General features: G+C 30.7%; 1 protein-coding gene and 1 pseudogene across 2 annotated transcripts; both read right to left on the reverse strand.

Moving 5' to 3' along the window:
- Nucleotides 1–7,292: 7,292 nt before the first annotated feature.
- LOC148208929 (uncharacterized) lies at nt 7,293–10,794 on the reverse strand (annotated as a pseudogene).
- A 3,578-nt stretch (nt 10,795–14,372) lies between these two features.
- Nucleotides 14,373–20,682, reverse strand: LOC111022222 (NAC domain-containing protein 21/22-like). Of its 2 annotated transcripts, none has more exons than XM_022299398.2 (4): nt 20,632–20,682; nt 20,374–20,544; nt 15,614–15,879; nt 14,373–14,890 (listed from the first exon to the last, which is right to left on the reverse strand). In XM_022299398.2, the coding sequence occupies exons 2-4, from the start codon at nt 20,540–20,542 to the stop codon at nt 14,564–14,566; spliced, it is 762 nt and encodes a 253-aa protein (XP_022155090.1). In that variant the 5' UTR covers nt 20,543–20,544; nt 20,632–20,682; the 3' UTR covers nt 14,373–14,563. The 2 variants fall into 2 exon arrangements, with proteins under 2 accessions (XP_022155090.1, XP_022155089.1); XM_022299397.2 differs by having other exon boundaries at nt 20,374–20,555; nt 20,632–20,660.

Genomic DNA, 20,682 nt, shown 5'->3' on the forward strand with positions numbered 1-20,682 from the left:
TCAAATCTGTTAATATAACTAAAGTTGTTGTGTCATGGGTCGTGGGGCATCACAAAGGTATATATGAGAGTGACAACTGAGAGAATAATAAAAGATTTGCTCGTGAGCTATATTTAGCTATTTAAAAAAAAATAGAAAAGAATGAAAGATATTTGTGGGTATTGAAAATTAGAAGAGACTCATAAAATATTTTGAAAAAGAAAAGAAGAAAAGAAATTGGTGGATATTGGAGAGAAGAAGAGACAGAGACTCGTAACTATTTTGAAGAAGAAAAAATAAAAGAAAAAAAGAAATTCGTAGGCAGAAGAAGAGATGCACGAGAAGAAAAAATAAATAAATAACGAAAAGACATTTATCCTTCATGTCACGCATATATATTTAAATGTAATCGGTTTGGTTTAGTTTGAAATTTGGTTTTACCATCTCAAATCGAACCGAACCGTATAATTAAGTTGGTTCATTATCTCAGACTGAACTAAATTGTAAAATCGATTACAATTTGATTTGGTTCGATTTGGTTGGATTCGTCATCCACCTCTAATAGATATCCCTAAAATAGAACAAATTTTCTGAAAAAAAAAACAAAAAGAAAGAAAAAACCTGAAGCCCTAAAATGAGGTGGCGGTGGCGGTGGCGGCTACTCCTTTGCTTACGCAGCCGCCATCACTCATATTATTTCTTAAATAAAAATAAAATCCTTTATGCGTAAAAAAAAAGGAAGGAAAGAAAGAAAGACAGAAACTTAAACAGAAGATTCACTTTTTTTTTGTTTACTTTACTTTCGTACTGTTGGGTAAATGTAATACTGTCAAATAGATTATAACGTAATTGGCTACAAATAATACAGATTCTGATAATTTGATAAATATAATCGAGACACGTTTTCAATAGTACTGACCTGAAGACAATTATTCGCTTAGCATAAGTTACTAGCAGATTACAACGATCGTCTCAACAGGATACAACGACTAACTCCGATAGAACTGCAACCTCAAACTACTCGGATCTAGCAAGACTCTTACACACTTGTTCTCAACATAAACAAGAACAATTCAAAACAAGAGAGAATTCTTGTGAGAGGTGGAAAATACCAAATTGTGGTATGCTTAGATATCTCGAAACGAAGGAATACAACAACTATACATGGTTGTCAAAATATGTAATATCTGACAAGTATCTTTAACACATATGTAACTATTTTACATATGTAAAATATATAAAGTTACAAATATATGTAACTTTGTAACTATTGAAATACTAATAAATGAATTAAATTTACCAAACTCATGAGTTTAAGCTTTTAGGTTGAGTGGTGGTTTATTCATCCTTAAGATAGTATCAGAGCAGGAGTTCCTGTGTTTGAATTCTGCATTGTTGGATCATGAATTAAATTCGAAAGAGCGAAGAAAAAGTCAAAATGGTGGTTTCACGTATTCTTTTACCTACTCCCTACGCAAATGAGACGAATGAAGGAAGATTACGGCTACTAAAGATTAAAAGAGAAAAAAAAAAAGAAACTATCTCTTGGATTCTTTCACTTCGATGCAAATGGGATGAATGAAGATAAGTTATGGGCACAAAGGAAACGTGTGGCACAGGAAACCAATGTTAAAGGAGGAAGAAAATGGACTAAGGAGAGGTATATATTTATATACCTAAAAGCTCTTTATATGGAAATACCTTTCCAACCCACAAACACAAAATTTGGCCACAACATATATATGGAAAGTTATGTTTTTTTATCTTTTTGCCAATCAAATAAGAATTTGACATGCAAAATATTAGATGTTATATCCAGTAGAAATTTGGCCATAATATATGGAATTGTCTTTGATTTTGTCAACTCTTTGGTCCAAATCAAATAATAATGACAACAAAGGTTTATTTGTACAGAATATACATGGAGGGTTTTGATTTTATTAATCAAATTTAAATGCATTCAAGATACTTTATTGAAATTAGAGGAAAAGTCTTACTCTAAATTCGAGATTCAAGTTATGAGAAGAAATTTGGCCAAATATAAAAATCAATTTCTTTTTGCTAAAATTGATATTTTGGTTTTCTTTTTATTTAAAAAAAATTTCAAAAATAAAAAATTTGTACAAAATCTATATTCTTATTAATTGGCAATAAAAGATGTAAAAAAATAAAAAATTTTATCCCAAAATCGATATTTTGATTAATTGACACAAAAAGATGTCGAAAAAATTTATTGGCCAAAATGGACCAATTTCATATTCTAGTTAAATGCCACATATTACTTTTTTTTTTGGAGACACACAGAACTATGTCCATAAATCTTGAAAGGAGCCATTTATCAAATGATATAAATTTTACCCAATAACCAAATGGCACGTCATTATTTTAAATAAATGATAAAATTATATTTTAGACGAATCACATATTTACATATGTGTCCTCAAATTAATTTTAAATTCAGTAAATCAATATATGTCACGTGTCTTTCTTATGATCATCCGATGAATTGACTAATGAGTTAATGTTTTCGGCTGTTGTAGAAACTTATTTATACAAATGTCTAATGTTTTCCAATATTACATTTTTAGATTTCTGCATGTAGGACTTTTTTATAATATCGATTTTACCCTTATTTATTGCATTTACATTTATTATAGTTATTTGTTTTTTTTTTGAAATATAAAATATTTAAATCCGTAAATTGTAATCATAATCCTTTAATTATTGTAGGCCCATACAAATTTTCAACACTAATCCCTTAATTGACCTCTTCAAAAAGATTTATTCACTTGATTTATCAATATTATTAATTACAAAAATATCAAAATCTGTCTCCGTGAATAATCAATATTATTAATTACAAAAATATCAAAATCTGTCTCCCTCCTTGTGTAATTTCCCACTGGTTATCGAAGGCCACTGCCATTCGGATGGATTTTATTCAACAGGTTACTCTCTTTCCCTAACCATTAATTTCCCCTTGTTCCTTAACTTTGAAAAAGATTTGTTGCTGCTCTATCTTATTGTTGGAGTGGTTGAAATTTTATGAGGTTTAATTGATTTGGGTTGTGGTTAGCTGCTAATTAACTTTGTTTCAAAAATTTGACAAGGTCTTTTTTTTTACATTTTTGAGGTCGTCTATGGCTCTCGCAGGTTTTCAAATGGCTGATTTATTTATTTATTATTATTATTTTTTGTTATTTATCCTTTAACAGAAGATAAGTAACGAGAAACACGAATTGATTGACGCTAATATTGAAAGGAGAAGAAAACACAGTTTATCTATACATCGAAGGAAACATGGTATGAATAAATGTTATTTTTTTTTTAAATTACAGTTTATCTATCACTATATATGTATGTATGTATGTATGTATGTATATATATATATATATATATATATAGTTCTTATCATTCATTCAATTATGTTCATGTTGTTTCGTTATTTCATTTTTATGTTTATGTTATATATAAGGTTATATCATATATTCTACTTGTACTTTTGAAATCAAATATTATTATGGATACGGTGAATATAATATATATACCTATTAATACTGTTTTATAATATATCTTCCTCGATAAAGAGCCTCTCTACCACGTTTGATGTTGGTCTGCTAGTGTGTGCAAATTCAACGAGAGAAATAATGTCTGCATAAAAGAGTACTAGTTTCCATAAAAAGGTAGAATAGAGCTATGAAATATTATCACTAAACTTTTTGAGATATAAAATTTATCTGGATATAATCTAAATCACATATAAATGTCGATATCTTACAATTATCTCCTTTACTTATACGGACGGCGATAAAGAAGAACGGAAACAAGTACCTAAGACGAAGGAACACATACGACGACTAGAGACTGAGGAACGTAGATGGTGGCCAGAGACGAAAGAACGGATGGAAATCGAACGAGAGAGGAAGAAGAAAAGTCGGAGGAAGAGGTTTTCGAATTTTTCCAATAATGGAAGATTTTGAGGATTTGGTATTTTTTTATTTTTGGAAAATCTAATTAGACAAAATTTAAGGGATTTAAAATGTAACTCCCCAATTAACCAATTTTGGATTTTAAAAATTAATTAATATTGAGGTGTAGATACAAAATGATATACTAGTAAATTGGGTGATGGGTACCATCTTAAATTGGGATGTTTCATGACAAAACTGTAAATTTTATACGTTCAATCTTTTTATTAATTGTGGTCTCTAAATAGCCTATTAATGTACTAATCCCTTGGCTAATTAAACTAGGTCATGCGAAGACTGGACTCAAACCCACGTAAGCCTATGAGGATAATGCTCAAATAACACCCACTAAGACTCTAGAACAGAGAATAGAAGAATTCTGAATCATTCATAAGCAACAAGCCAAAAAACTTCATCAAGCTGCATGCTTAAGAACTTCATCAGCTACATGCCGAAAAGACTTTGTCAAACTACAAGTCGAAGTCTTCATCAAGCTACAAGTCAAAGATTTCATCGCCAAAGAACTTCGTGAAGTCATCGAAAACTCACTACAAAATTCTAGACATTCAGCGACGAAAAATTTTCGTCGCTGAAGCCTAAATTTCGTCGCTGACGGGTTTCAGCGACGAAACGGACTACGTCGCTGAACGGTTTCAGCAAAAAACCCCGTTATTAGCGACAAAATGGGAAAATGTCGCCTTAGCGATGCTTTCCTTTCGTCACTGCATAAACGACGAAACGTTTTTCGTCGCCACAGAAGTGACGAAAACAAGGTTTCGTCGCTCCCTTTCTTGGCAGGCGATGAAACCGTGTTTCGTTGCCGATAAAGTGACGATACATGTTTCGTCGCCTTTTTTATTGGCAAGTGACCAAAACGTTTCGTCACTTTTTTTTTTGGTAGGGAACGAAAATCTGAAAAATGTCGCTTTTTTTGTATTAATAATATTATTTCATTGTTTCTGTGTTTCCTAATTTCAATCCTAAATTTCCACGATTTCCATACAAACATTTTAATGTTCTTCATTTCTCATCCGAAATTTATTGAATATACTTTTTCCATAATAACAAAATTTGACCTTAAAATGTTTTGCTAAATTTTAAAAATATAGCAAATATCTTTGAACAATTGTATCATTCATAACATTGCAAGTGTGTAAAAATAAAACTCATTATAAAATTAGAGTACAAAAGAAAATAATGTCAAGCATCTAACTAAATTCACACAAATAATCCTCCCCAACGTCCAAGCCTCCACCATCCTTGTAGCATCAATCCTGCACAAAGAATTGTATCAATTATTTTTGTAGTATAAGTATAAAAGTAGATTCTACACGAATAAATAAAATCAAACCAATAAACTATACTAACTAACATGATAATAAAACAACCACCAAATGCATAATAAATACCAAATACATCAAATGTCAGAAACCCGCCCCTTTTTGTTACAATACCAAACACATAAACTTATAACACAATGTCACATATACCCATCCAATGTCACAATACCAAAAAGAAAAAAATCATAACTCAATGTTACAATACCAAACACATAAACGCATAATACCCACTAACCCATATCTTCTTCCCAAAAAAGTTATCACACGAGATCAACAATTGAATTTAGAACACTTTTAGAACTTATTCTCCCCCCCCCCCTATGTCACGAACGTCACAAACTTATTTCCACTCCAACCAAACGTTTCAAAACAAAGCTCCAGATAAACTCAGACATATTCCAAAAGTAAAATATATTCCAAAGAAAAGCAGACATACTCAATACACACACATAAACGCATAACACCCACCCATATCTTCATTTCCTAAAAATCACACGAGATCAACCATTTAAATTAGAACACTTATTAAATCTTATCCAACCTCCCCCCCCCTAATGTCACGAACGTCACAAACTCTTTTACTCTCCAACCAAACGTTCCAAAACAGAGCTCCAGATAAACTCAGACATACTCCAAAGGTAAAATATATTCCAAAGAAAATCAGACATACTCAATATCATACGTAAATCATATCATACTTCAAAAAAACATAATCTAGAAGATATACTCTGAAAAAATACGTAAAGTTTTAACACTTGTGCACATAACCATAACATCAAGAAACTAATTTCACGACATACCTTACTATTCGATGAACTTCCTCGCCCCGAAGGAAACATTTGTTGCATTTCGATAAGTTTCCTATTAAACTCCTGGCTTTGAGCCTCCAATGCTATTTGTATTTGTTCTTGGGTGGCAATTTGTTGGTCTTCGTTGACTTTACGTTTAGTTGCCAATTCTTCCTCATGCTTCTAAAGACGAGCCTCTAATGACTCCACATATTCATCAAAGTGTTTTGATGATGATCCTTTGTTACTGGTGGGTTTCGGTCCATATCCCATTCCTATTATATAGTTCGATCTTCTCCCAATGACCGTCTCCATGATTTCTTCTTCTGTTTTTTCATCTCCTTGAGAAGCATGATACGCCTTTAAGGTAATCATTTCTTTCTAAAAAAAAAAATAAATGTGTCGTTAAGAGCTTTAAGATATATATATCTTACATCAATACTTTAAGTATGACAAAATTAAATGAATACTTACATATGAATTCCTCGCTTCCTCGTTAATCCAACCTTTTTCCTCCGAATAATGCATATTGAAGAATATATGAATGGGACTTAAATATGTCCCATCTTCTTTTCTCTATTAAAAAAAAATGTTAAGTTGTAGTAAAAATAGTAAGAACCTAAAATCTAAAGTAGCAAGACAATTCAAATAAATTATTTGGTTCATACCGAATCTTCTCGATGACATTGAGTTGGTCCACCTCGATGATTGAACCTCAATTTACTATATGTCATCTTATTTCTGGCAGATTTTTCCTACAAAATTACATGTTTAGTTAATAAACGATACTTATAAAATGATAACAAAGAATTAAGATCATATATTAGTTACTTTCCATGCAGGAGATTCTCATCTATCACACAATATGTTCCAGTTTTCTTATTTTATATCTTTATATGGCTTTTGGCGGGCATGTGCTGGATCACGTGACTTTTTGTAATGAGGATGTAGTTTCGCTCGATAATCTTTGAATCAAGTTCCAATCTTGTATAAAATATATCTATGCACATGTGGCTGAGATATATCGACAACAAACGTCTCCTACAAAACGTAGTCATTAAAACCAGTTAACAATATATTCAATTATTAGTGGTCAACAAATACAATATAAGAAAAAATAGTTACCAGTAACATCTGAATGATTTTATTACTCTCTAAGACTGTTATCTCATTTTTCTTTGCACGCTTCACATAAATCTAGTTGCGTGCCAAATAGCCTATCTCGCTGTGAAACGAAGCTGACCCAAGTCCACTGGTCTACCCTGTTGCTCCGTCCATTCGAGCTTGATTTTTCCAACTCGATTTAAGATACGTAACAAGAAGTCGCCACGAATTTCCCCTCGAGCTCGTGTGATTCCAGCGATGGTATCCTCACCTTCGTTGTCTGATGATATTCTGTCTACATAATGAAAATAAGAAAATAGAACACAAGTTGTTAGGATTAGTCCAAAATAAAAATTATAAACTAACAAAACATATAATATACCATATTGAATTACTCATCAATGTCAGAGTCATCATCCATTTCATCTGACGATGTTGTTTCATCATATTCATCTCCGTCCTCATCCTCGTCCTTATCCTCTATTTTGTCTTGTACTTCATCAAAATTTAATACTATCTCAATTGTACCAGTATTGTCAGATACTATACTTGGATCTCTATGTCTGGTCTATGAAATGTTTGTATCTCTAGATCCACATCATCCACTGCACATTGATTGATATCAGCTTCGACTAAATCAATCTCTTCTACTTCAAGCACATCCCATAAATGTTTGTGTTGAATTCTTTGAGCTACTTTCCATCAATTACCTAATTGGAGATCATCAACATAAAATACTTGTTATGCTTGAGAAACAAGTATAAACGGATCATCCTTATACCATAAGTGACACGTGTTTATGCTTGTAAAGTTATTATTTTGACGAACATGATTCTTCTTAGGATTTGTATCATACCAATCATACTTAAATAGAAGAACTCGTTTGTCTTTAATGTACTTCAATTCAATCACTTCCTTAATAATACCGTAGAAGTCGGATCTCTCATTATGATCTCCACCAAATACACACACTCCACTATTTTGAGTGGTGCAACGACCATCCCTCTCGTTTGTGTTGAACCAAACCCCATTAGTAACACACCCTTGATATGAATTTACTCGACGGTCTGGGCCACAAGCAAGTGCATACAACTCATTCACAACTTTATTTGATGTCGAACAAACTTGAGAACTCAATTTTTTTTAAACCATTCTGGAAATAAGATCTCTTGAAGCGTTGTGAGATTACCACTACTTCCATGTTGAAGCTCCATTTCATGCTCTCTACCCAATGATCGAACAATGAATAGATGTTTGAAGTAAGAATAATTTTCTAAATATATATAAAAAAAACATACCATTTGTATTCATCGACTGATTCACAATTGGTTAAGACATACCAGTGGGCTTTTTGTAACTCAGTATTTGAAAGTTGTTTCATTTTTGAACCACCGATTGGACGTGCATTTTGTGAAAACACAGACAGACATCCTTTATTTGTTTCATTCAAGTCTCGCTGATCATCATTCTGAACTGGCCTATTGAATTTTGTTTCAATTTCACTTAGGTACATCGAGCAGAACGTTAACGATTCATTTGCAATGAATGCTTCTACTCTAGATCCTTCAGGGCGCACTTTATTTCTTACGTATTGTTTCAATGTCATAAATCTCCTATGAGCAAGTGTTATTATGACCAAATAGATAAATATATTGAAAACTAGACATGAAGGCACTAACATATCATACCTCTCTATTGGATACATCCAACTATAACCGACAGGTCCAACAAGTTTGGCTTCTTCTGGTAAATGAACGGCAAGATGAACCATGACATCGAAGAATGCTAGAGGGAATATTATCTTGAATTTACATAAAATCAATACGATTGCTTCTTGTAGCTTATTCAAAGTCTCGACTTTTAAAGTCTTTGCAGTCAGATCCTTGAAAAAATCTGACAATTATGCAATTGCCGAACTCACAACTTTGGGCAAGAAAGGACGAACCCCCACTGGTAAAAGTCTTTGCAACAAGACATGTGAGTCGTGACTTTTGAGTCCAGATATCTGTCCATCTTTACCATTAACACATCTCGATATATTTGATGCAAAACTATCAGGAAATTTAATTGTTTTCAAGAAGTTGCAAAATTTCCTTCTTTCTTCTACTGTTAAAGTGTAGCTCGCATGCGGTTTCACACATGGGTATAACTAGGAAGACGTTTCAAATACCGCACATGGGTTATGGGTATGATTTTTTGTTTTATTCTTTTCATTGATTAAAAAATCAAGTTAGACAAAGAATATTACTATGTTGTATAAACAAATAGTTTAAAACCTGATCTCACTAACTAAATATATTTTTTTCGAATTCACAACTTATTGGAGGTATATGCCAATTACCGTTGAGCTATGTTCGTTTTGGCTCACATTAAATTAATATTATTGAACTTAACAATTTTAATTCATAAATTAGTATATATATTTAAATTTTTAAATATACTCTTTATATGAGTGTCAATTTTCTTAGACCATCACCATGTGATAAAAACAGTCATTTTAAATTCAGTTTTTCTTATATATATAAAAATAAATAATCTAAGTGTAAAATATAGTTGTCCATATGACAAGTGTCATTTCCCTGAATGCGTTTAATTAACCAAATAATTATTAAATAGTTAAATTTCTTAGATAGTGGAGTAGGTGACAGCATCTTGAAAGAAGAATGCCTACTGAGATTTACCGACTTGTTGAAGATGTAGTTCTTTACGAATATTCAACCTCATTAAATCTCTACGTGCTTTATCAGTGTCCTTTGTTTTCCTTTCGACGTTTAATAATGTGCCCATGACATTATCACATATATTTTTCTCGATATGCATAACATCCAGTTTGTGTCGAATCTTAAGATTTGACCAATATGGTAACTCAAAAAAGATGCTTTTCTACACCCAATTTACTTTAGCATACAATCGCTTCCTTTTCCATTGTAAGATGTTTACAGTTTTTCCAAGTGGCAGAAACTCAATGGATTCTAATTGGTGAAAGACATTCGATCTAGAAAAATGACATGGTGCAAGTCTATGTTCGGTTTCTCCATTATACTGTTTACTTTTAAGCCAGGAATGATCTTTATGCAAGAATCGACGATGTCCTATATAGCATATTTTAGTATGCAATGGGGCAGATGTAACGTCTTCGTTACAAATTGGACATGCCTTATATCCTTTCGTACTCCATCCTGACAAATTGTCATATGCAGGAAAGTCATTGATTATCCACATCAAAGCTGCATGGAGTCGAAAGTTCTCACCACTGCAAGCATTATACGTCTCAAAGCCGCTACTCCACAACTCCATCAACTCATCTATCAGTGGTTGTAAGTAAATATCTATCTCCTTTCCTGGAGCCTTTGGCCCTGGTATGAGTAACGACATGAAAATATATACTTCTTTCATACATTTCCATGGTGGCAAGTTGTATGGAATCGACATTACTGGCCACGTGCTGTAGGTCGTACCCGTATTGCCAAATGGATTGAATCCATCTGTGGCCAATGCTAATCTAACATTTCTTAGATATTTTGCAAACCAGGGATATTGTCTATCAAAATGTTTCCAAGCCTCAGCATCTATTGGATGTCTTAGAACTCCTTCTATATTTTTTCTCTTTTCCATATGTCATCTCATGTCTCTAGCAGTATGTTTTGACAGAAATAATCTTTCCAGTCTCGGCTTCAATGGAAAATGTCTCAATATTTTGTGCCGTATTTTCTTTCCTTTACTCTTCTTAATTTTGTAATGAGATTCATTACATTGTGGACATCTATCTACTTGCGCAATTTCTTTCTAAAATAGCATACAATCATTTTTGCAAGCATGTATACTTTCATATCCTAAACCTAGGTCACACAACATCTTCTTTGCACCATAAGAAGATTCTGGAATTTTAGAACCATTAGGAAAAACTTCTTTCAATAACTGCAATAGCATATCGAATGACTTATTACTCCAATGATTGAGTACTTTGATATGCATTAATTTAACCAAGAAGGTTAGCGAGGAAATTGATGTACATCCAGGGTATAGCTCTTGATTAATTTCTTCAAACATCGATAGGAACTTATTACTTCCACTTTGACTATTATCACTTGATCCAATCTCAGTTGAGTAATCTTGACCATGATATTCCTCATTAGTCAAATCGTCTAACATTTCAGTAATTCCATCCGATCCCTCTACACTACGTGTGGTGTTTTCACTTCGAGTCACATAAGCAGATAAATCTGGAATTTCTCCATGAAAAATTCATCTACTATAAAATGGAGAAATTCCATATTTATATAAATCTTCTTCAACATCATAGGGTTGTTTCCATTTAGTATTTTGACATCTTTTGCATGGACAACGTGTAAATCCTCTCTCGTCAATGTGATTCTTTGACAATTCAACAAATGACCTAATCCATTCTTTATATTTTTGCTTAACCTATTCAGGTCTTTTATCCAAGTTCGATCCATAATTTTCCTAATCAATAGTAGAATATAATGGATCAATAAAGCAATAACAAGTTCAAAAAGATATGAAAATAAACTTAATTCTCAAAAGAATAACAAAACCATTCAAAGAAAGACCCATCTAAAAATTCGGTATTCACAACACATGTCATGTGTGTGTTTAGTGACTGAAATTGTACCTATAAGAAGAGCTCACTCCCTACTATGGTTATAAATATAGATATATTGAAAAATAAATCTATGGAATTAAATTTCTGCACTTTAGTTCATAACAGAGGTCTGAAATTATGTCATAATTGTAAACTTTTAAATTAAGAAGAATTTTGTTCATGGTAGAATTAAAAGCTATGATTATTCAAATCACAGACCAAATTAAGTTTTCATTTATTTAGTCAATACAAGTTTTAAAAAAATCATATTGAATTTATGAAATATCTGTATGTAATATAAAAATAGATTGATTTTTAATTCTATGTTCAATAGGTCACTATCTTTTTAACTTTTAAGATGGTCTATTTAGTCACTATATTTTTAAAATATTTTAATAAGTTCGTAAACAATTAATTTTGTGTACGATAGTCTCCTACTTTTAGTTTTGTCAATTTTAACTAATACTAATTGTCTTAAGCAAGTTAGATTATTATGATCAACATATCACATAAGCTAAAGAGTTAAATGGAAAATACATGAAATTGAAAGTTGAATATGAGATTTACTTGTGAAAATTTATAGGTCTAATTTTTTCATTTGTGAAAGTTTGATTTTCACCGTTGAAAGTTCAAGGATGGTACCATGGTGGTTTTTATACTTTGTTAATATTTAAATTTACCAAACATTTTAGTTCATATTTATCAACCAATAATCAACGGATACTATTTTTAGTTCATATTTATCAACCAATAATCAGCATATACTATTTTTAGAATGATTGTTTGACTTGGCCTATGATAGAATACAATATAATAAATACGAAGAAATTTAGAGACGAACTAATCTAATGAAAGGAGAAGAGTTTTAATGATTTTATTCTTTTAAAATATTTAATTCGTTGCTTTAAATTCCTACCAACTCAACACAATTTTAGGAGAGAAATTTTGAAATAAAGACCGGGGGCAAAATGTGTCAAAGAAAATGAAATTCCTTACTTGCTAGAAGTCAGATTTATCAAAATCAATTTTATGAGTTTTCGCTAATTCTAATATTGAACCAAACATTGCAACATTGGCTTGAGATTAGGTTTTGAGAAGAGAAATTAGATTTAAATCAATATTTTTTTTCCCTAGAATGTAACTCAAAATCAAACTAAACACTACAACAAAATTGAGCGATGTTTATTAACACAGTAAATAACAACAATTATCTAAATAGCATGAGAAAAACAGAGATCAAGCTTACGAATTGGATCAAGAGACGGCAAAGGAAACACTCAAATGCTTCTCAATCCCTCAATGGGATATGGCTACAGATTCCCTCTTTTGCTTCTAAAAAACACCCAAAAAAATTGCAAGTTCAATCAAACAAAAGAAAACGGAATAAAAAGGGAGTTAAAAGCCACATTCAGATCAAGATTAACCCAACCTTCTTAAGCAGAAACATATGCAAAGTTTCTATTCACGACGGCGACAATACTGAAAGCGAAGGCGACGATGGACGACAGAGAAAGTGATGGCACCGGTGGTAGAGGGAGGCGGTCGCGACAGCAATAAAGATGTGAAGAAAGGGGGGAGGGGGGAGGCGCAGCAGCAACAGAGGGAGAAAAGAAAACTTGGGGAAGAAAGATGAGACAGAGGGGGCGCGGCAGCGATGGAGGGAGAAAAGAGAAAAGGAGAAAAGAAAACTGGGGAAGAAAGGGGGAGGGGAGGATTTAGGGCAAGGGAATAAGCTAGCCCCACGACGTCGTTTTGCCAGCGCGTTTTAAGTTAAGCGCTGGCAAACGGCGTTGTAAATGCGTTTCGTTGTTTCGTCGTGTTTTATGCGACGAAAAATATTTCATCGCTTGTTTTCGTCGCTGAAGGGCAGAATTGTTGTAGTGACTTTATCAAGCTACAAGCCGAAGAACTTCGTCAAGTTATAAGTCGAAAACTTGATTAAGCTACAAATCGAAGAACTTCGTCAAGCTACAAGTGGGAGAATTTCAACAAGTCGAAGAACTTCATCAAGCTACAAGCCTAAAAAACTTTATCAAAAGCCTAAGATATTCACAAGCTCTCAAAGTCGAAGACTTCAAAGATTCTTCAACAAGATAGAAGCTGAAGACACCAATCTTCTTGATACGGGAACAAGCTCATTAGCATTCAAATAATCCAATTTAAGAATTACATATTATAGATTGTAACACCTATACATAAATACAAATACAAGTTTATTTATTTCAAATTTTTCTTCTCAGGAATTCCTCACGAGCAGGTAGATGCAAAAAAAATAAAAAATAAAAAATAAAAAATACACGGGTACGGTAAAAGTAGTGTTTACAAGTTTATTTTTATTTTTATTTTTTGATTATCCAAAAGTCGACGACCCTTTGATCTCTTTGCCCCTATACCTGAGGTTATGCGCACTGTACCATAGTTTACAAGTTCAATTTAAAAAAATAGATAATCGAAAAAACGAAATAGTTATCAAATAATACCTAATTAATTTTTTTTATTGGAGTTCATAATCTATACAAGTCCAACAGCTAGGGAAAATCATTTATGATTTGAAATAAAATTTTGAACTGATTTGATGTATTAGATCCACTAAATAATATACAATATATTTAATGAATGGAGCAAGATCTTTAATGAATGGAGCAACTTTTGAACAAAATCACTTCTCACAAACACAAACTAGCAAAACTTACCAAAGAAAATTATTTAAATATATGCAAATGATCAATCAAACTTTTGAAGGTGTTTGTTTTGTTTCTTCACTTGAATGATTGGTTGCCATCAAGCAACAAAATAGTCAAAATGGAAGAAGCCATTTTGGATGCAATCTTCAGACTCAAACTTCCTTTGCTGTGTAGTTGAATCATCAACTCCATTTGATATCAAGCCTCCAGCTTCAGCTTCTACTTCCAAGTTGACGTTGTTAAATGGCAGCATATTGACGTCCGCTGCAGGCGGAAACTGGACGTGGCTCGGGAGTGAATAGAAAGACGATGGAGCGGGGGTGGCTGCATCGAATGTAATCGGCCGATAGATATGTGTAGCTGTTTGTGTGGTGATCTCGTCTCGCTTGCTCTGGGGAAAAACTCTGCAGAGAACCCAGTCCGCCTGTAGGTGTTCAATAATTTAGACGGGAAAGTAGTATCTAAAAAACCATCACAATACAGTAAAAATAGAAGCCATCAAACTTCTTATTATTATGACTATAGATAATAAGTGATGATTATGATTATTGTTCAGATTTCAACATCTATTTATGTACAATTATTAAAGATAATCCGTGGTTAATAATTTGTTTTCTAAAAAAACTATAATTGAAATTGTTTTTAGAAAATGTTTATTTGTAACTATTTTTATAAAAATACAAAGTCGTTGCAAATATTTTTGAAAATGAAAGTACATTCGAAGTTTCCATTATATATATTGTAAAATAAAGTTAAGATTACCATAAAGAAAAGGATAACCAATATTTTCAAAAGTAGATTGTTACTAACGCAAAATAATAATAATAATAATAAATAAATAAATAAAAATAAAAATAATTTCTCTTCTGATAAGCCTCTCGTTTTTTATTTTATGTTTTTGAAAATTATGTTTGTTTTTTAAAAATTAACAAATTCTTCACCTCTCTTTATACACGCATTTGAAATTTTAGTAAATATTTAAATACAAAACCAGTCTTAAAAAGTCATTTTTCCTCCCAAATTTAAGCCGATATGTTTTAAATATTCATAAAAACTATATAACAAAATACAAATGAACACCGGGTGGTAAAATATTGTTTCTAAACTTAATTTCTAAAAACAGGAAAGAAAAAAGAGATAGGTAGACCTTTGGGGACATATGCGGAGTCTGAATGCGAAATTCATGCATAATCCAACCAGTTTTGATCCCATTAGGAGCCCTTTTTCTGTAAAATACCAAAGTCTTTCTCATCCCCATCACCTCACTTGTCTTTGGATTCATCACTGTCCGATCTTTTCCGGTCGCTTTCCAGTATCCACCGATTGTTGCACGGTTCGCCCTCACTCCCGTTGCGTATTTTCGATCTTGAAAACTGAAGAAGTACCACTCGTTTCTGTTCAATTTAGCCACCTCTACACTCCATCAAAATGAATTAGGATCAAGAGAGAGAATTCGAACACAAGACCTCTCAGATTGATATTGTATTTGAACTCAAAAGCATAAACTAATACTTTTACGGTAAAATTTAATCTCTTATATGTATTTTTAACACTCTTGTTACATGTGGACTTGAATATTCATTTGAATTACTAAGTTGAGCATGTTAACTATTAGTATCAACATAGAAAAAAAATATAACATTACAATGAAACCTGCTCTTATAGAATACCAAACTACTATAGTAACACTATAGGACATGTTTGAAAATGATTTTAAAATTAATGATTTTAGTAGAATAGATTTAAAGACAAGTGATTATGTGGGAGTGATTTTTAATTTATATAATTATTTTAATGTTTGGTTATACACCTTTCAAAAGTGTTGATATAGTTAAAAGTGATTTGAATGATTAAATGTTTGATTTCAAAATTTATTTTAGTATCATCAAATTAACAACATATGTTTGAGAAATTATTTATCACTGTTTATTAAGTAATTAAGATGAAAAAACATGATAGATATATATATATATATATCATGTTTTTTCATATATATATATATATATATAAGTAAATAATTAATTTCAATAAAAAGTTAGATAGGGATTACAAAAGTTTTAGAGAGAAAAAAATTAGAGGGAACAAAAAAAAATAAAAAATAAATAGGGAGAGAGAGGCAGAAATTTGACGTTGGAAAAAAAAATAATTTTTCTAAAAAATTAAGGCGAAAATAGAAGCTTAAATAGGACCCTTCTGAAATTTAAAACAATAACCACTTTAAAACTAAATTCCTATTAAGTTTTTGATCTAGAAATACTTGGAGAATCACCTCCTAGATTATTGGTTGAGAATCATTAAAGTAATTTTTATCTTTTCAAAATTACTCCTAAACTATTAACAAACATTTATATTTTAAAATAGAGTTTTACTAGTAAAAATGATTCTAGCTCCCTCAAAATTCTAAATTAAACAATGAAAAGTGATTTTGAAATGTTTTAATTTTAAGATGTGTACATATATTTTTTTTCCTCCAAACATCCCAGATTCACTATATATATATATATATATATATATTTCCTCCAAAACATCTCAAATTCACTATTCATACTTTATTTACATATATATGTATGTATATATATTTTTTTATTATCCAAGAGTCGACGATCCTTTAACTTTTTTGTCCTTATATCTGGAGTATGGGTACTTATCCTGATACCCGTACATACCCAAAGACTTTATATACTTCAATAATTCCTATGTAAGTTATCCCTCGCCCTTATCCTAGTTTTGGTTTACATCAATTATGCATGAGAGAGAAGAAAGTTCACTATTCAAGATATCCTTCACCCTTATCCAATTTTCAACAATTTTACATAATTTAGTCACAAGGGATAGAAAGTTTCTCTTCAAGTTATATCGTAATTTTGCTCCACAATAGTTGGGTAGTCTACTCGTTGAGATCTCAGGTTTAAATTCTCACCTCTCATATTGTTAATAATCGTTCGTTATAAATGAGATACTCTTCTCAATGTCAGGAAACCTCATAATATTAATATGGTATGAGAGCTCAAAAGATCAAACAAGCATTCGGTCCAAAAATGAGATTCAACGAACCTCAAAGAGGCGCCATCTTAAAAGGGCATGTTAAAGATCCTTATAAATGGACTACTCATCTCCTTACTAATTGATTTTGAGACGACATTCCATAGATATTAATACACATTTATTTTATTCAGAAAAATGAGTGAGAGAGAATTCTATTGTAATTTTACCCTCTATCTTATACTATGTTCTTTTGACAATTTTTTTGCAAACATAAGAGTTAAATTTGAAAATTTGTTCGATCTTTCCTAATTCCTTAAAATAACTTTCACATCTAACAAGAAGTTAAAATGATGAGAAGTCAATCAAAAACGACTTCGACAATAATGCAACGGATGAATTATATATAAAAGTATCAAATGTAACAAATTATAACCAACATAAAGAAACAAAAGTAAGTAACAATAATATCTTAAAAAATATTCGAGTCTCATCAAAGTTGTTATTATTTAAAATATATATATATATCTCTTTGGAAAAATCATTGGATTGTTGAAAAATGAGGGTGGTTTTGAGAAAGAGAGAACAAAAGATTTTTTTTCTTCTTTTTAATACAATATATGGAGCGGGAGACTCGAATTCACGACCTTATAATTAAATATAGGTATTTTAACATGTTGAACGGTTAACAAGATTGATGATTATTTTGATGTAGCTGGGAAAATAGTACGTACTCAATGATGGTGGTGTGGAAAAATAAGGAATCAGATTGAAATGGGCAATTTAATAGGTCAAATACTGAATTATAGAATCTCTAGAAAGCATCCTTATCAAATAATAATTTTTATAGTACTACCATAAATATAAAATTACCTATACAATTATTGTTTCTCTAGTTATGTTTTTAATTTTTTGGTTTCGGTCTCACTTTGGGGTCGTGAATTTAATTCTTAGGTTTGTTTTTTTTTTAATACAACATATAGGATGGACGATGGAACTCACAATCTCTTAGTTTGAGATATATGTCAATTATCGCTGAGCTATGCTCGCTTTGGCTAAGTTTGTTCGATTTTAGTCCTTACACCTGTAAAATTATTATTTGATGTTGCATTTCACTACTATTTCATTTTCAAATTTATGTTTTTTAAAATTATGCTGGCTTCCTTGGTATTTTTTCTCATATTTTCTAAAAACAATATTTGAGATTTTAGCTAAATTTCAAAAACTAAAAGAAAGACTTTTTTTTTCTTTTTGGTTTTTAAATCTTAGCTTGGATTGTAAAAATGTTTTAAAAAATAAAAATGTTGGTGATCTGAAAATAGAAATCTGAAAACAATGAGTTTAATGAAAAATAGAATTGTATTCTATTTTTTAATATTTTCATATATGTGTTTGGTTGTAGATTTGAAAATGAAATCTCAAATTAAAAAATTGTTTAAGGTATTTAGTATTATATTTGTAAACTAGTGATAATTACCAACTAAATATTTACCTAAATCTACAATAATATTAATTTATTTATTATCATATATATATATATATTATAAATTTTGTAGAATTGATGTAATTTATAATATATTATATTTTTTAATTTTTTAATTTTTTAAAAAATGAAACGGATTTAGAACATGAAATATTATATTTATCAGAGTTTTTATATTTTTCAAATGTAATTATGTATTTTAAAGTTTCAAATCAAAATTTAAAAATAGTGAAAACATAAAAAGTGATATTTTTAGAATTTATACTATTTGGATCAAAAATCCGAAAATAGCTCAAAAACAAATATTTCAAACCAATATTCATTGAGTTCACGTCATTGACTAGATATAAAAACAAGAAACAGAATCCAGATTGCATAACAAATATTGGCTAAATAACCTAACAAATGAACACTTTTTATTTATGGTAAGTATTTGACCTATTTGAAGGTTTAGAAACCAATATAAAATAAGCATGAAAATAATAAAAAAGAAATTGAGGAGTATGTAATAGTTTTAAACTTATTTTTTATTTAGTGGATTTCATTTTTTTTTTATTTTTTAAACAATGATGATATAGATAAATATAAAATAGTAATATGAGATTAGATGGCCAAATTTTCCATGCCAAGCCCTAATTTTATGGAGCTTCATCAACAAGCTATATTTTAACTGGTTGGCCAAGTAATAACTGGACAACTTCGAAATATAGCTTTTGAAATAGTGAAAATTATTTTTAATAGATTAAAATAAATAAATAAAAAGAAACGCTGGGTCTTTGCGTTTTTACTAAAGTAACAGTGAAAATTATTTTTAATAAATTAAAGTTAAAAAAGAAAAGCTATGGATCTATGCACTTTCACTAAAGTAATAATTTAGTCAAACTTTCGTATCTTTATACAGTTCTCGTAATCTAATAAACTTTAATATATAACAATTTGGTCTTTATATTTTAAAAATTGTAACGATTCCATCTATAAAATGAAATATTTTCATCAATTTGTGAATTATCAATTTAGCTCCTATAAAAACATATTTGGTTAGAGTGATTTAATTCTACATATAAGCCAAAAATTTTCATTACATTTGAACTATAGAGACTAAATTGTTAGAAATTTTAAATTAGGACTAAAATTTTACCTCTTAAAATTCTAACAACTAAATCACTACAAATTTTAAGGGACAAGAATTACTAAAATGGCTGCATATTAAATATCAATCCCTTCAAGGCCAAATGTGTTTCTAAGCTAAACAAAAAGTAAATTAAATTTTTTTTTTATATTATTTATTTAAACATGATAAAAAATGTTTCCAAAGGAAACACTTAATTAATACTTCATGAAAAAGTGTGTTAGCTTAAAGGCACTATTTTGAAACTTCGTCTCGAGTTCAACTACGTGTAAACTTACAATTGCAGAGTGAGAGAGCGAAAAAGGTGACATACCAGGAAGCTGCCATGGCTCACAAGTATGCAAGTTAATCTCGACCAACGTCCCCCTCAAAGCCTCTTCATTTGTGATCTTTTTGTACAAATAATGGCACACCAATTCCTCATCGCTCGGATAAAACCTAAACCCGGGAGGAAGAGTTGCTCCGATGTCTCGTAGACCCATTTCTGTAATTTCACTGGATCGATATATTATTTTTTCTATTTCTCAAAGAATACACCTGAAAATAAAAAAATGAAAGATAAATCTTAAACCTCAGATGTTTTGAAGACAAATTTTGTGTCCAAAGAATAATTGAGTTTATT

The sequence above is a fragment of the Momordica charantia genome, assembly GCF_013281855.1.
Source record: "Momordica charantia cultivar OHB3-1 chromosome 9 unlocalized genomic scaffold, Mcharantia_2.0 BLBB01000009.1, whole genome shotgun sequence".
Taxonomy (NCBI): Eukaryota; Viridiplantae; Streptophyta; class Magnoliopsida; order Cucurbitales; family Cucurbitaceae; genus Momordica; species Momordica charantia.

What these genes read in the sequence shown, in the direction of transcription:
- LOC111022222 (XM_022299398.2), bottom strand. Translation starts at nt 20,542, where the DNA reads ATGGGTCTACGAGACATCGGAGCAACTCTTCCTCCCGGGTTTAGGTTT. An exon ending in TGAGCCATGGCAGCTTCCTG is followed by an intron (nt 15,880 to 20,373) that starts GTATGTCACCTT and finishes GATGGAGTGTAG; the next exon opens with AGGTGGCTAAATTGAACAGA. An exon ending in CTCCGCATATGTCCCCAAAG is followed by an intron (nt 14,891 to 15,613) that starts GTCTACCTATCT and finishes GAACACCTACAG; the next exon opens with GCGGACTGGGTTCTCTGCAG.